Genomic DNA, 16,488 nt, shown 5'->3' with positions numbered 1-16,488 from the left:
ATAGGGAAGGCCTAATTTGCGAGACTAATCTCACTTTTCTCGTAAGAATATAGAAGATACGAATTTTATGATGGAGTACACTGGGCTCCCATTGTCGGACTAATCCGAATGGCGGTCTCGGTGCCGTTCACATGAAGTAATTATCGATGACACAAATCTGTGTTGTCGAGGGATAAACTTGTTACTTGTCTAAATACTCACATTGTTCACCAGCAGTTCGGCCAACCTTAATGTAATGGAATTAATGCAACTTGCCGTTAACACAAAAACTCATGATCTGTCCTCTAGAAAGCCTCAGATGTCTTATCTAAGTTGAGATTAAGATGTATTTTGGCTTTTCACTATAAGGGTAACCTATGAAGAGTCTGATTAGAACAAAACTGCTACCAAATGTTGTCAGCAAATTGAACTACTACTTTTCACATGAAAGACTACTTCATTGCACAGGCTGTTAATTGATCTTTGCAGAATAGAAGTCTTCAATTACAGTATCATATTTACAAATCCACGGCCATCAATCATATCGAAAGTAAACGAAGGATTCCGCGATCCAGACAGGAAAAGAGGACAGCTGATCAAATCAGTCACGCCTGCAGATTAATCTAGATCCTGCGAAAGCCATGTCTAATATGGCCATGATTCAAGGCTCACAAGGTCAAGCACAGTGCTAACCTTAAGCGAGGCATGTGACCTCCCGGCATAGACTTCATCTCTGATTACTGATTTTCCAGTCTCTCTAGCTTCCATGGTTAATTAAGTACTTCTGAGTCTGTTGGTACCCGCTTTGGCTGTACCGGAAGGCCGAAAAAGTCGCTGCTTCATCTGGTTTTTAGTTGAAAGATTCTGTTGTGCCATATTGAGTGGAGAACCATGTGAAACAAGTCATATTTCGCAGGCTTTTTGTGCCAAATGAAATGCTTTTGCACCATTCGAACTCCCATCTGCATCCGAAGGTACTCTTCTTCAGGAATGGATAGCAGGATGTCTCTCAACTTTGGAATGTCACTCTCTTTCACAAACAAGGAGAATGCCTCCCAGTTCAAAACCTCGAAGAGAGGAGGCACATAATTGTCCGATATTATAACAGGGACGCACTCGTAGAAAATGGCCTCGACAATACGGGGTGTGTGAACTTCATAACCTCTGGCACAAATGCAGTACCTGCTGCTTTTCATGTATTCCTGATAAGCTCTTTTTCCGTCAATATCACGAGGCATCGGCCCCAAGATTTTCATGTCGGCTTCCTTGTTCTCCCAGTAATGGCGCAGAATTGGCCGGAGATAACCATGCATGCTTCCTGCAAAGAAGGCCAGGATGGCTCGTTCTAAGGGGGGTTTGCCACCGATATCTCTTACAGGATCCTCCACAGAGCGCACATATGTCACTGGCAGAGTAGTGTCTTTGCCAATTATGAATCCTCTGGCGCCATTCGCATTGCAGAGAGCTCGAATGCAATTCCCCATAGGTTGCCTGGTTATTTTGGGCGCCTGAAAAGCCAAATATCATGTTAGCTTAAGGATTACCCAGAAAACTTGGCTTTCGCTTAGTTCAAATCAGTTTCGACATTGCACACTAGTTTCTTTTCTATTTGCATTTTCATTTTCTATCCAATCAAGGCAATGAATGGTTTGAAATGATATTTTTTACTTTTTGGGATCATATTCCTAAAATCTAAAGCCATCCGATGAATGGATAGATAGCTTGTAATTGGTAATGGACCTTCCAAGATATGATAATCTTGTAGGCCACTGCTATCCTAATAAGCAAGATCAAAAAAGGTACTTCAAAAGCTAAATATTATTCAAAAGGGTTATATTGTTCTGGCTTAAAAACTCTAGTAATAAGCAAAATCAAGAAAGCTACTTTAGAAAGTAAATATTAGAATGGTTACACGTGTACCCAGTCATGACAAGCGACGAGAAAGTGATCCGCTCCTCTGCTTCTATTCCAGAAGCGATATTTACCAGAGATCAGATCGACATAGTTCTTGAGATATCCCTCTAGATCTCTGTGACTCTGCGAGTTGTTATTTTCTAGTGTCTTCCTCAGCATTTGTGAGCTAAAGGGCAGGTAAAACAGGTGTGCCTTTCTCGGGTCCCTCACGACAAATTTCTTGTTTCCCTCCATCAGTTTCATAAACCACCCTTCGGAGGAGTATATTCCCCTCATCTTTGGCTGGTGAAATATGGGTTTCTCTCCTTCCCGGTAGACATAAACTTTAAGCATTTTTTCCATCAATTCGTAGCTCCTGCAAACAAAACAAAGTAGCTGCATCAAATAAACTCAAAAAGTACATTTGCTCCATTAATGAAGAGTATCCATAGTCAATAACATGAGCATCAATATAAGGAAACAGTTCATAAAACCCTTAATTGGCAAACAGATAAAGTAGAATCTCCTTAAAAAGATGTCCTATCAAGGCTCCTTACAAAGTAGCATTAGCCAGAAGTTTTATTCTCGGTAAGGTTGACTATAAAAAATCAATGGCATTCTAGATACTGTTTAGTAATTGAATTAACTGTACACAACTGGATACTCCAGTACAAATTTACCAGTCTAACCCAAGAATTTTTAAAGGATTCATGTTTTCCAACAGTAAATAGAGAGGACATTTCAACGATCGAGACCCTATACATATGCTGCTCGACTGCCGTGCATTACAAAATAGCAGAGAGAGTTTAACTACCTTTTAAACTGGGAAATGTTTCTGAAAACATAACCTCTGAGTCCTGCAGTATCGATTATAATAGGAGCCTTCTGGATCTCTAACTTTGCATATAGTAGTTCGCGATCACGGACAGAAGACCATCTTGGTCGCTACTGCCAACAAAAAGCACCAGTCATACTATGACATAATCACATTCACCCCCTTGGCAACTTTCATCTTCAAATTCAAAGTCATACCAAGGTATTTGAAGATCCAGCACTTTGTCTCAACATAGATACCATTTCTGATATCAACATGGGCTTGACATTTAACCTCTTTAAAGCTCTAGCCATTGTAGACTTGTCATCAAGGGTCAAAGATACAACTCGCAGCTTGTTGGCATCTCTCTTCACTTCTCGCTTGGTTGGAATTCTGAAATTGCTTATATTGGAGAAACCTGTCTGAAACTCCGAGATAGATCTTAAATCTGCATCCTCATCTGCTAAACTCTGTGCAGGAAATTTAGCTGGTGAAAGTGGTAGAGAAGCAAAATCCACAGATGAAACCATGTCTTTTCCTGCGTCTTCTACCTTTCTTGAAATGGAAATCAGGTTAGTAGCCTCCTCCACAGTAGACACAACATTTACATCATCATCGTTTCCAGTCTGCAAATCCTTTCCATGGTGGACACTCATGATAGATATGGAGTTTTCGTTCAAGTTGCTACTTTTATGAGGTGAGAAAATGTCGTCTGAGTTCCTCTGAGCCTTGTCCAAATCTTTCACTCCGATATTCTGAAAGCCACTCTCTTCCTCCAAATCAGAGCCAGCAACCTTGTCAGACTCCTCATGCAGTACGTAAGAGTCAGGTGATTTTGAGCTGTCCGAGATGGTGGCATTGCTCATTACCACTACCGTCGAACCAACTCCTCCCCCGACGACGAATGCAAATCCTGTTCTCCCATGAGGGAGTGTGGAGTATTGAAACACAGCTAAAGCTGTGACGATTATGCTGGCGATGAACAGCAGCCTCCTCATATCCACAAAAACAAAGCCTTGGACCATAAGCAGCAATCTCCAAATTTTTTATATAGTTTCCAAAGTGACAGAGTCGATGAGTTCTTCCGCCTATACTCCCACAACAGAGGTGTCAGAAATCCCACGACCTGAAATTTTAAAGCAATAAGTAACTATCAACAAAGGAAAGACAGCCTCACGAGGCATGAATCTGATGTCAGTAAATCGAAATCAACTCGAACCATACAACAAAAACCACAACTCAGAAGAAGGAAACAATTCTTACTAATCAACCACCTTCACATAAACACACCCATTAACCAATTAATTGTCCATGGTGCTCACTGCTCGTTTAAACTTGAAATTGAAACAGCATCACATCCAAAGCGATGATCTTGGCACGTATCAAAGAGTACTACTCAAAAACCACAGAACTTGTTAAGAGAGCCGGTCCCTTTTAAACGATGGGCAGCAATTACACATCTTGATCCTCTCAAGCTCAATCCTAAAGGGGCAAGCTTTGGGTGGAACCATATTCAGTCTATCTGAGCAAAACACGAGAAAGTATCTCAACTGAAGCGAACTTGAAGATACATTTACTTCGATTGACACGACTAACACTCCTCGGAAGGTATCAACTTTTCAAGACAACATCAGTGAATCTTGCGAGCATGAGGACATTAAACCTCTGCAACTAAGAAGCAAGAACTCCGTTGCAGCGATCAGGAGAGGGAGTTTTCGACTCATTGGTTCAGCTTTCATTGTTAGACAAGAAAGGGTACCTGGGAAGTTCGCTGTACTGCATTTTGAGCTCATCTTGACTGTTGTCGGTCACCATACTGTGACCATGGCTTCGGTAGCGGAAGCTGTTGAGAGAAGAAGCCCAGATAGAGACACTCTTAACAACAATTGACCATGTTGAGGAATGTACAGCGTGTTCGAACGGAGGAGTAAAAGTACTTTGCTTAGGCTTTGGCTACTGCCTGAATCTTCTTGTGAGGTTTGTTTTGCTCTACTTCTGGGAAGTGCTAGTTCGAGAAAAAAAAAAACGTGAATTTATCTTTATAATTTTGATCCGAATTTTTTTTATCTGAATAAAAAATACTAATTTTCATTCGAATCTCAAATTTAGCTTCCGTGATTTAAAATTTTCAAATTATTCGAAATTTAAGTGAAAATTAGTAATTTTTTATGAGAAAAAAATTCAGATTAAAATTTTCACTCAAGATAAATCCTTGCAAAAAAAAAAAAAAGGAAGAACAGACGAAACTTGAGTAAGTCTATATTCTTCATCTCCTTAACTTTTTCTCCAAAAAATTCCTGTCTTAATTCAATATTTCCTACAATTAGTACATCATAGGACGATATGTTATTACTATCTTCAAACAGTGTTTTTATTGGATTGAGCTTTATAACTTCTGTTATTATAATATTAGATAATTCCCAAAAAGGGAAATACTAGAGAAAGAGCAAACATGTTGTCCTTGTCGAAAAGTGATTTAAAAAATTTCAATTCATAAAATTTGAAAAAGGTAAGTGATATATACTTGGCATCTGATAATCTCCAGACTCAGTCTGACCTATTGGTGTTTATCCTAATTAGGAAAATTTAAGATTGTAATGACAAAGCACGAGGTACATCTTTTCAAGTATCCCAAATAAACCCTAGTCCTACTGATTACTCCAAGATTGATACAACTTACATATATTACTGTATATATCACCATGATGACTTTTCAAGTAACTTTCCCATCTGAGTATACTTGAGTTTTATTTTGAAGACTTTAGTTTTGCTTCAGGAAAAGGCAATTTTATAGACCTATATAACTATATATATTCACAGACTTGTAATTTCATGAGCTGTGAATTTCAAGGGGTGAAAGAAAGAGAGAAGAAGTCGACATGGAGAGAGGTCCCAATCAAAGCAATCTCTCCTCCAAGAGCGTTGCTTTCCCTGAAGAAGAACACAAAGCAAGGCTTGGAGCATCATTGTTTCTTTCCATACTGAAGTACATGGAATTGAACAAAGAGGGAGGAGTCCGACCAATGCAGCAACATGGGCAATCGAAAGACGTCCAAGCTAGTTCAAGTTCAAGTTCAAGTTCACGTCCAAGTCCACCAACTCATAGGCCACAGTGCGAACCACGGGACTCCACGACCCGACCCTACCCACACAAGCCCTACCCTCCGGTAGTCCGGAGCGTGAACGCGCTTATCGACTCGATCGGGGAATGCGGCGAGCCGTTCGAGAAGCAGTTGACGACGAGCGACATCATCGGCATTCAAAGCCGGCTGCTCGTGAACAAACCGGACTTTGTAAAATCTATCTTGCCCTTGCTCACGAGGGGCGACGACATTGAGGTGGGAATACCAGTGAGGACGTATAATCCAGCGGGGAAGCCGTACCCTATGACGTTCAAAATTTGGTGTGGTCGGTCGCACGTGATCACTAGCGGATGGAATCTATTTGTTAAGGAGAACCAATTGGAGGTCACGGATATCGTTAGGGTATGGGCGTTTCGGGACTATCGGACCAGAGAATTATGCCTTTTGATTTCGAGTAGAAGGCCGGAACCGCAGGAGCCGATTGAAAAGTAGAAGAGGCATGAACTGAAGGACCAGGTTACTTCAAGTTGAAGGAGGTAATAAAGGTCCTTTTCTTTGTCTAGGGTTGATGGGTTTTTGCTGTAGATATTGCGTTTATTTTCAGCAGCTTATTATTATAATTATTATTATTTTCGTGTAAAGAAAATTTAAGTAGCTTAGTCCAATGCGAATTAGCAAGGTGATATAGAGCAATTTGAGTGTATGTTAGTTAATTTGGGGAAGCTATTTAATCGTTGCATGTGCATATTTTTTGATAATCATGAATCAAAGAGGTGGTAAATTCTCGACGTATCCCGGTTTTCGTACTATATGCATAAGCTAATTTTGATAATTACTTGAGATCATGGAAATTTTGGTGATGAATTGGTTAATTCTTATAGCTAATAGCTATTTCATCTTATTGATTGGTGGCGCAAAAAAGTTACGGAGGTTCTGCTGCAATATATAAATCCAAGTATTATCACCTTTTTAATTTGAGGAAAAGGAAAGCGCAGGAACTTTTGAAAATTTACTTGACTTGTGTGATAAAAAAAAAAAAAAGAAGGGGAAAAGAACCAAACAAATCATAAACTTATCACACTTGTTTGAATTCAATCCTAAACATTTCAATCACACTAATTGAGCCATAAATTTTTTGACGATTTGCCAATGTAGTCCACCCGATCAATTTTGGCCGGAAATTGTTACCATGTAAGTTGGCCGTCTTAACAGGCACTAATGCAGACAAATTTTACAAAATTTTTATATTTTTTCAGAATTTTTTATTCTTTTCTTTTCGTTTCTTTCTTTGTTTATTTGCAACTCTAGGCTAGCAAGGTCGCCGATTGACCATTGTCGACCACGGGTAAGGGCTAGTGACCCTCGCTTGGTTTGGGCAACGACGTCATGGCCCTCGCCCAGATCCAGGGGAGGGCTGACACCCTCGCCTATTGACCAGCGAGATCTGGGCTAGGGGTAAAGCCCTTGCCTAAGAGCGAGAGCCTCTACATCTAAGATCCAAGTGAGCGCAGTGATGTCCTCACCCAAATCCAAGAGAGGAGAGTGCATCGCGGTCTTCTTTTGGATTTGGGCGAGCACCCGACGCCTTAGGTTTTGGTCAACGAAGGGCGGAGGCCCTCTTCTATGGCCAACGACGGTCGCCGACCCACAATTGGGAAAAAAATGAAAGGAAAGAAAAAACAATAATAATTCATAAAAATTAAAAAAATTAATAAGTCATCCATATCAGAGCCAGCCGTACCACATAAGACGTTCAATGTCCATGTTAGTGATTTCAGGAAAAAATTGGTCGAATGGACTATATTGGTAATCGTCCAAAAGTTCATGACTCAATTGTCATAATTAGAAAATTTAGAATTGATTGGCACAAATATAATAGGTATAAGACTTTTTTGGTACTTTTCCCAAAAAAAGAAGAAGTCATGCTTCAATGAAATCTATTCATAGAAGGCTAACAAAAGGAAGTTGCCAAAAAGAAAGATGAATATATATATATACTACCAAGCATTGATTCTTCTGTAACGGATTATATTTATAGCTTTCTGAATGACCAACACTAACTCATATTGCGAATTTTAGAAGCTATTTTTTTTTTAAATAATCATATTGTCATCTGCCACTACTTTTATGAATTTTAGAAGCTGAAAAAATATTTAAAGAGAAAAGCTAAAACTAGTATGAAAGAGCATCACATGGAAGAGATGAAATTATAATTGGAAATTTAATGGGATAATTCACTTATTTCAAAATTGTAAAGTTACTGATCAAAACCGTAAGATTGTCCTTTCAAGGGTGTAGGTTGGTAAATTTGGTCCATTTGGAAGCATGGTGAGTGTTGCGATTTCCCCGAACTGGTCTCACCATCTAAGGGGTTTGGCTAATAGATTGCTAAATCTAAACCTAAGACTTGACTCGGACTCTCCCAAGTCTATACTAACTTACAATTTAAGATTTAAGTTATTAACATGCAAATCAATTTCATCAAGGAGTCGCCATTAATAAGTTTTTGGTAGATCGATTAGACACTCAAGTAAAGCATGGGAGAATTCCTTCACTTCTACGAACCAGATATTCAATGGGTACGAGGACTTAGTTATACTAATTGACCAACTAGTGCCCTTTCGATTCCTAATCACCACCTAACGTGTTCACATCAATTGTGAGTCTCAAAGTTGTATCCCTAACCAGGCTAAGGGAAGCAACAATCAATATGAGAACTTAACATACCTAATCAACTATACGCAAGGTTAAATTAAACACGCAATTCAAAATATGTGAATCAAATAACGTGCAATCAAACATTGCACTAATCACAAAGAAATGGCAAGAAAATGCAATTGCAAAGCCCAAATACTATTTTTTGATTTTCGAATTTTTTGATTTTTTTAAAATTTTTAACAAAAAAATATTTTTTAAATATTAAAATAATATAAACCGGACCTGGGTCGGATCTCTACATCCGACCCCCAAGTCCACCACGAGGTGGGCTCCGCGAAGACCCAATTCGGAATACCCTAAAATCCAAATAAAACAATTAAATAAAAAACACCCAAGCCCAGCCCACTAGGAATAAAAGACTAAATAAACCTTCAGCCCAAATCACCAATTCGGCCCACCCACGAATGGCCCAAAACCTAAAAAAACTCTAGTCCTAAACCAAGAAAAGCCCAAAGCCATTCAACCCTAATAGACTTGAAACCGGCCCAAGCACAAGCCCTACCCGGTTGGACCCGCGCGCCCGACCCGGCCACCGCCCGCCCACCCGACTCGCCTGTGCGCCCGACACTTCACCTTCCACGCCTGCCGCCCCGACTCGCCCGATGCCTCCACGCCCGAGGCTTCGGCTGCCCGAGCCGCCTGCCGCTGCCGCGCCTACCTCGGCCGGCCCTAGCGCCGACGACCACGAGTGCCGAGCCACCTGCGAGCCGACCAAGCCCCAACGGAGGACTGGCCGGCCGCTTCCCGGACCGCCACCCAACGCAGGCCTCCTTCGCCCATGTCGCCGCCGGCCACGAACCGGTCAAGAACGAGGCATAAAAAGAAAAAAAACTACTCTTTGGGCGCATTTTAACGAACAGTTGGAGTGCGTTGTGAAAAAGAACGATTTCGGCTCGATCAAGACTCAAACTCGGCCGGGGTTCTCGACTCGAGACATACAGGAACGCGGAAGCAAGCATGAGGACGTCACGGGCCGGAACTCGCGCGAGCCGGACGGCCGCGAGCTCCGGCCAGTGTGCCCAAGAACAGAGCAACTGGAACCGAAACAGGGGAAGGAGAGACGGCTATTTGTGGCACTCCCTACCCGGCTCGGCGGCGGCGAATGAGGGCGAACCGATAGATCGGACTACGTCCAGTCGCGTCGCGCACCTCCGAACCGGAATCGTCGGGAAATCGGGCAAAGTCCAAAAAAACAAAAAAGGGCTTACCGGTTCGGCCTGGCAGACTCCGACCAGGAGAGGTCGTCGGCAAGGACCGGCGCGCGGCCGGGGATCCCGTTCGCTTACTCGGTTCGCTCGGTTTCTCTCGGTCTCTCTCTCTCTCACGCTCTCGGTCTCACTCTCTCAATGGCGCTCTCTCCCTACCCGGCTCTTAAGGACCACGGCAGGCGCGCATGGCTTCCTGCCACCGCCAGCTGCCATGGTCGGCCTTCCACCGACCGTCAGCCTCCTCGTCGACGCCTGCCCTCACCCCTGCTGCTGCGTTCTGCTCCTCTGCTTTGTACCAGCCTCTCTGTCTCTGTTCACGTGAGAGGAAGGAGAGGGGGGAAGAGGAAGAGACGCGGGCCTAAGAAAAGAAGAAGGGCCCGGGCTGGGCCGGCCCAAGCGGGAAAAAAAGAAGGGCCTGGCCCTTTCGCGGCCCGGTCGAGTCGGTCCCCCGGTCGGACCTGGTCGCGATATTTTTTTTTTAAATATAAAAGAAAAATATCTTCTAATAGACCCTATTAATGCAAATACATTTAATACCTATATGCCATGCAACTTAATGAAAATATTTTGTTTAGGGGTTAAAAATTAATCCCTAATTTTTTATGCAATTAAATCATAAATGACTAGGCAAAATTTAGGTGTCAACAGTGAGAACCTCCTTTTTTACTAATGCATGCTGTTTTTTTTTTTTTAACCGAGGTGTCATGGCTTGCAAAGGTGGCCAAACGGTGATGCCCAACTAGTCCTCGAGGGGGCTAGCGCGGCATCCCACCGCCACGACCCCCACTTAAATCACCGATGGGCGAGTTTAAACCCAGGACCTCTCGTAAAAGCAACTGAGCGCAAACCAACGCGGCCACCGATGGGTGGGTTACTAATGCATGCTGTTAATTAGATGTAAATTGATAAATTCTTAACAATTTGCTAATGTCGATCGTAAGATTTTATTTTGAATGTTAAATTCTTTAAACAAACTGATAACTTGCTAATAGTTTTGACTCTAGTAAATTTCTCATATTGTTGGGAACTTACTACTCTAAAAGTGAGCCTAAGCTCGTAAATCAGAAATTTCATTTATCATATTTTCTTTCAAGTTGTTAGGTAAATTTCTAAACAGGATGATAACTTACTATTGTGAATGTGGTCCCTACGTTGGTAAAATTGCCAAATCCTAATAGAATATAAGGCATGTTCGTAATTGAATACAAATTGTTGAATCCCTTTATAAGTTACTAATTCGGCTAGTAATATCCAGTTGGACATGGTAAACTTCTAGATAGATCGATAATTCACTAGCGAACTCGACGTGATAAATTCTTTATATTGTTGGTAAGTTACTAACAGCAAAGAAGGCCAATGAGTCGCCAGTCACGAAAATCTATCGACAAGATTTCGAATTTTTTAGAAAATTTCATGATACTACGATCCAAGGGAGATCATCAAATTTTTTCTCTACACGGGACACTAGACTTGTCCAATATTTTGCGTTCCACCCAATTCCGAGATGATTTTCTAACGGCATGTGCTAGGAACCGATTGTTACCTAACAAATATTTCTTTCCCTAAGTTAGATCTAGTAAGTTATATCTAGAGGGCCACACAAATGTCTAGCCACGATTAAAGTTAAAATTGCCACTTTCGGCTTCTGCGGCACTTCTTTGATGGGCACCTCTTTCCAATTTATTGACATAATTTCTATAGAAAAGGAGACAACAATTGAACACGATTCAAGATGCCTAGCATGGACAAAACTTTTTATCGTGTGGACCACGCATGTACTGTCTTAATCTCTCGTGCTGGTGTCACTCTTATCTCCTCCATTTTGACTTTGTCACAGCTATATGATCATCCTGCATGTGCAGCCTCTAAAAACTACGCCGATCCGTATCTGTTTTTGTGTATGTTGCTAACAGATTTGGTCTGTTTTTTCCTCTCTTTTTTTATAGGAGTGAGATGAGATCAGTGCTTTAATGGCGGTTGGATGTCTTCACAAATGTTGCTGACCATGACTTCTGACCTCGTTTGTTCTTTTGTTGGTGTTCTTTTTTGCCTTTGATTGATTGTCACTTCCTTGGCCAAGAAGCTAACAAAGTGTATTGGCTCCTATGATATTGTACTAGTGCATTAAGTTAATTTGATCATATTAGATCTGTTTTTTTCATTTCGTCCAAATCTCAAATGCCCACTTATCGTTTTCATGGACATGTGCACAAATTTAAATCTCTTTATGGTCACCACAATTGCTGAAGTTGTGTGCGTAACCATCTACTCTAAAAAATTTAACTACCCTTGTTAGGTTATTGGGAAGACGAGATCTTGAAGGGTGTAGCCCGTTGGGTGAGGATATTTATAAAATTCTACATATAGAAAAAACTGAAAATCCTTGGATGGTTGAGAGATGTGAAACTTAAAGACCTAAACCTTTGTATCAAGTGATATAAAAAGTTGTATGCAAAAATATTCTAAAGTTTAAGTTGTTAGAGAATGACTCAGATTGTACCTGTATATCTGGGAAAAGTACAAAAAAAGTCATAAGCCTATTACATTTGTACCAATTCAATCATAAACTTTCAATTGGACTAATTCAGTCATAAACATTTTGTATTTGTGTCAATTCAGTCCATCCAATCAATTTAAGTCAAAAATTGTTGAGGTGCATATCGGCAGTCCTACGTGGTATGACCGGCTCTAAGGTGAACATTTTTTTATTATATTTTTGATAATTTTTTAAAATAATTTTTCTATTTTTCCTTTCTTTGTTCTTTTAAACAGTGGCCGGCCACTGGCCACAGGCCATGGCAAGCGAGAGCCCCCCTCGCAAGATCTGGCAAGGTAGACCTTTGCCGGGCGTCGCCTGGGCGAGGGCAAAGGCCACCCTGGCCTGGGTGAGGGTCACTCTCGTCGATCTTGCAAGGGTGGCCCTCGCGGGGCCTCGCCAAATCTAGTGAGGGGGGGACCTCGCCGAATGCCGGCCATCAGCCACAGGGAAAGAAAAAAAAAGAAAGGAAAAAAAGAAAAATTCTAAAAAAAGTAATAAATTATAAAAAATTATAAAAATTATAAAAAAATGTTCACGTCATTACCGACTATGCTATGTAGAACTATCGGCATCCATGTCAGCGATTTTTGGTTTAAATTGACCGGATGGACTAAATTAGAACAAATACAAAAGGTTTAAGATTAAATTGATCCAATTAAAAGATTTAGAACTGAATTGATACGCAACAGATTTAGTTTTTTGGTACATTTCCCTGCATATCCCATTAGTAATGGATAAAGATCCTTCTTTTGATTTTCCTTCTTAGAACATTTGCGTATCTTCTGGAAAAACCCATCTGTTTTTCACCATTTTTAGACTCACTTTAATCAGGTGAGCTAAGCACATGCAATAAGTAATTCAGCTGGCTCTGAAAATGAATTTGCAAGTCACAACCTATGCATTTAAAAGGTACTCTTTAGCTCAATTAGGTCACTTGACTTTATAATCGCATAGTCGAGTATGGTTTGGGATCAACCGGTTTGGTTTTCAGCTCTCTGTTTACGCTTCTTAATCGTATGTTCACACGTACATGTACAGATAAACTCACCAATAATAAATGCAAACTATACATAAATATATAGGCATGTCGTGTATGCGGCTGCTTGCATCTTTGACAAAGTACAGATAACACCAAAATAGGCGTGTTCCAGCATAACCTACTAGTGTTCCGGTAATGCTAAACCGGATGAAGCTCTGACTTTGTGAAGAGAGTTATACTAGAAGAACAGTTCACAGATTCCGATTATTGTTAGAGTCGGTGTTTAAAATGCATACTTCATCTTATCATCTTATCAATTGATTAAGACATTTGATGTGAAAGCGGGCACGTCCTTGTTGAATAGTAGTTGGGGATGGTTGAAGCGAAATATTGAAATCAGAGGAAGGAAAACCGCAAAAAAAGAAGAAAAGGAAACAAGAGGAAGCCACAACATATCAATGCAATGGTAAGGCTTTGACCATGGTTCTGTAAAGAGAAGTGCTTACGTGTCCTGTTACTTCAACAATTTTTTATGAGGAAGTATTTCGATTTTCAAAGTAACGATTCCAGTAGAACATGGGAAATAGTGTATTGAAAAACTATAAAAATTTTAATATTTGACAACATAATAAATGTCCCGTGAGTATGCGTCGATAAAATGCTTCGATAATCATTGTGACGGTAAATAGCCCTATTCATGGCGTCAGGATAAAAATATAGTTTGGTAGGATGAGATAAAAATGCTTTTAAATCAGTCCTTTATGCAATTTCCTGGAAAATGCCTCCATTTTCCTACCCCTTCTTCAAGTCAGAAGCCAAACTTTTATGCCATCATCAACCTCACCCACCTCTAGATCACTCACTCTTTTCTAACACCACTTGTTATAAGACACCAAATGGCTTTTTATATTTGGGCAGACACAGAAACTGCCTGGGAACAAACCCAGAAAATCACAGACCTCAAACCACCCCATTTAAAAATGCTCAAAAGGCTTATGTATCCAGGCTTTCTTATCAGAATGTCAGGGCAAAAAGCATAGAATCCTGGGCAAGAGTTAGAAACTTTCCTTGGCACTCCAAATGAATCAAGTGCATGTCCTCGTTTGGGTCTCGCTTCTTGATCTCTTGTTCTTACAAGTTCAAGGACAAACCTCATATGGCCAGGACAGTCTCTCATCCTCATCACAAGACACGGTCTCGAATTTCCAGCCGAGCCTCGCCGTTGTCATCGGCATACTCTCTGTAATGTTCTCTGTCACCTTCGTCCTGCTAGTTTATGCGAAGTTCTGCCACCGGGCTGGGCCTACTACTGCCGGCGGCGGTGATCAAGAGAACCCCGCGGCGCTTGCCCGGTCGAGGTCGAGGTTCTCAGGCATCGACAAGACCGTGATTGAGTCACTGCCTTTCTTCAGGTTCTCCTCGCTCAAGGGATCGAAAAAAGGGCTAGAGTGCGCGGTGTGCTTGTCCAAGTTCGAAGACATTGAGATTCTCCGGTTGCTCCCCAAGTGCAGGCATGCGTTCCACATTGATTGCATCGATTATTGGCTCGAGAAGCACTCAAGCTGCCCACTTTGCCGGCACAAGGTCAGTGACGAGGACCTGGCGAACTTCACCTATTCGAATAGCATGAGGCTGATGAGCCAATCTGATATGAGACAAGATTCCAACTTGGAGCTATTCGTTCAAAGAGAGGTAGAGTTTCAAGGGTCATCATCGCGGTTCAGCATCGGGAGCAGTTTTCGGAAGATTTTTAAGAGCAACAAGGAAGAGGAGATCCAAGAAGAGGCCGAGAATAGGAAGATCCTGCACAAGCTCAACCACAAGATCATAGCATCCGATGTCATCCTCAAGAACCGGTGGAGCAACGTGAGCTCTTCCGATCTAATGCTCCTCAATTCGGAGATGCTAAGCGACCTCTCGAGCAATAGATTCTCTTCCCTAGAACTGAAAGGCGCCGGACAAGCCGCCACGATGCCAGTGCGGACATTTGAAAGTGGCGAGATAATGAAGATCAAGGAGGAGATGGATAGGAAGAGATTGTTTGAGAGCAAGTTGAGCTCAATTGACAAGAACAGTTTGGTCTCAGACTCGGCGCATCCTTCCACGTCCCCCGTAGATTCAGGTGCAGGTCAGCAATCGAAGATCATGTCACCAGCAGATAAGAGATCGATGTCGGAGATAACTGGCATGTCGAGGTTCGGAGACTCGAGTACAAGGAATAGACATAGAGAGATGTCCGCACTTGAGGGTGGTGATTTTAAGGATGAGAGGATGCGGCAGATTTGGTTACCAATTGCTAGAAGGACAGTTCAGTGGTTTGCCAATAGAGAAACAAGGTCTCAAGACACCCTAGAGCCAACACATACTACACTCCCAGATGTGTAATACTTGCTGACCCAATCTCCAAATACTCTTTTTCATTTTCACACATTCTTTCCTTTTAGGAAGCTCTTTCTGGATCTCTTTTCTGCCTCATGATTTTGCCCCTCGTACAATTTGAATACCGAGAGAAAATCTCGACTGAATCAACACTTGAAATTGCTCTTGAAGTTAATTGAATCAGTTGTCTGCAGATTTAAGATAGCAACTAGTTTGATGCAATCATTTGATGTTGGCCATCAATTATGTCTCCAAAACTATGTTTCTGCTGAGGACAGATGCAAGATACATGCCACTGTCTGAAAACTGAAACCCGTGAGTATTGCAAAGGGAAAAAGACACCCGATACCCGGAAGCCGTTTTCGCCTTTTTCTCCGAAACTCAACTCAAACGGTACGCAGCGAGGGAAAAAGAAACCGAAAACCCGAAAATCCGTTTTCCACCCTTTTTCTTTTCGTGGAATTCGAATTTCTCGAGACTTGCTGGTATAACTTCCTCCATGAGTGCACGCAATAAAAAACAAAGCAGCTTAGGGGACAAGAAAGTAGAGTCCTGGTTTTGCAAAGCGTGTTCCCTCTCAATTTCACAATCATCTTCTCAGTCAGGGGACCATCAGCATCTCATTGTCTTGATCATTAATCACCACCCCTACAGTTACATTAATTATTTGCAGCTTGAAAGCAAGGGCTAATTAGGAAATTGCTCTCTAGAAACAATGGAAGATTGCAGGTCACTAACATTTCGAATTAATTTTCAGGTAGCTCAACTTCTTCCACTAAAGAAACAAGCTTGGAGGCACACCATCTTCACTTCTTGACTAAATCGTTCTGATTTTTCTCAGTGCGCTTGAACTTCTGAGTTACAACGATTATCTTTCAGGTCCGCCCATCGATCCA

The 16,488-nt window shown here is 41.5% G+C and overlaps 2 protein-coding genes across 4 annotated transcripts; one reads left to right on the top strand and one right to left on the bottom strand.

The window, feature by feature from the left end:
- Window positions 1-416: 416 nt before the first annotated feature.
- On the bottom strand, window positions 417-4,667 carry LOC115671316 (probable glycosyltransferase At3g07620). Of its 2 annotated transcripts, XM_056306152.1 has the most exons (6): window positions 4,446-4,667; window positions 3,961-4,208; window positions 2,905-3,812; window positions 2,687-2,817; window positions 1,900-2,248; window positions 417-1,487 (listed from the first exon to the last, which is right to left on the bottom strand). In XM_056306152.1, exons 3-6 carry the CDS (start codon window positions 3,709-3,711, stop codon window positions 819-821), a joined length of 1,956 nt encoding a protein of 651 aa, XP_056162127.1. In that variant the 5' UTR covers window positions 3,712-3,812; window positions 3,961-4,208; window positions 4,446-4,667; the 3' UTR covers window positions 417-818. The 2 variants fall into 2 exon arrangements, with proteins under 2 accessions (XP_056162127.1, XP_030448712.1); XM_030592852.2 differs by lacking the exon at window positions 3,961-4,208.
- Window positions 4,668-13,985: 9,318 nt separating this feature from the next.
- Window positions 13,986-15,762, top strand: LOC115670992 (E3 ubiquitin-protein ligase ATL42-like). Of its 2 annotated transcripts, XM_056306006.1 has the most exons (2): window positions 14,326-14,455; window positions 14,626-15,762. In XM_056306006.1, the coding sequence occupies exons 1-2, from the start codon at window positions 14,370-14,372 to the stop codon at window positions 15,596-15,598; spliced, it is 1,059 nt and encodes a 352-aa protein (XP_056161981.1). In that variant the 5' UTR covers window positions 14,326-14,369; the 3' UTR covers window positions 15,599-15,762. The 2 variants fall into 2 exon arrangements, with proteins under 2 accessions (XP_030448273.1, XP_056161981.1); XM_030592413.2 differs by having other exon boundaries at window positions 13,986-15,762.
- The last annotated feature ends 726 nt before the right edge of the window (window positions 15,763-16,488 follow it).

Source organism: Syzygium oleosum, unplaced genomic scaffold (assembly GCF_021117445.2).
Source record: "Syzygium oleosum isolate NSW1041296 unplaced genomic scaffold, Sole_v2.1 Sole_v2.41, whole genome shotgun sequence".
NCBI lineage: Eukaryota > Viridiplantae > Streptophyta > Magnoliopsida > Myrtales > Myrtaceae > Syzygium > Syzygium oleosum.
Note: the sequence above shows the minus strand (reverse complement) of the source record. Positions and strands in the feature narration are given on the sequence as shown.

Coding starts and splice junctions, on each gene's coding strand:
- LOC115671316 (XM_056306152.1), bottom strand. CDS start 3,711: ATGGTCCAAGGCTTTGTTTTTGTGGATATGAGGAGGCTGCTGTTCATC. Junction 2,249..2,686: donor AACATTTCCCAGTTTAAAAG/GTAGTTAAACTC, acceptor TTTTGTTTGCAG/GAGCTACGAATTGATGGAAA. Junction 1,488..1,899: donor TCGTCGCTTGTCATGACTGG/GTACACGTGTAA, acceptor TTGGCTTTTCAG/GCGCCCAAAATAACCAGGCA.
- LOC115670992 (XM_030592413.2), top strand. CDS start 14,294: ATGAATCAAGTGCATGTCCTCGTTTGGGTCTCGCTTCTTGATCTCTTG.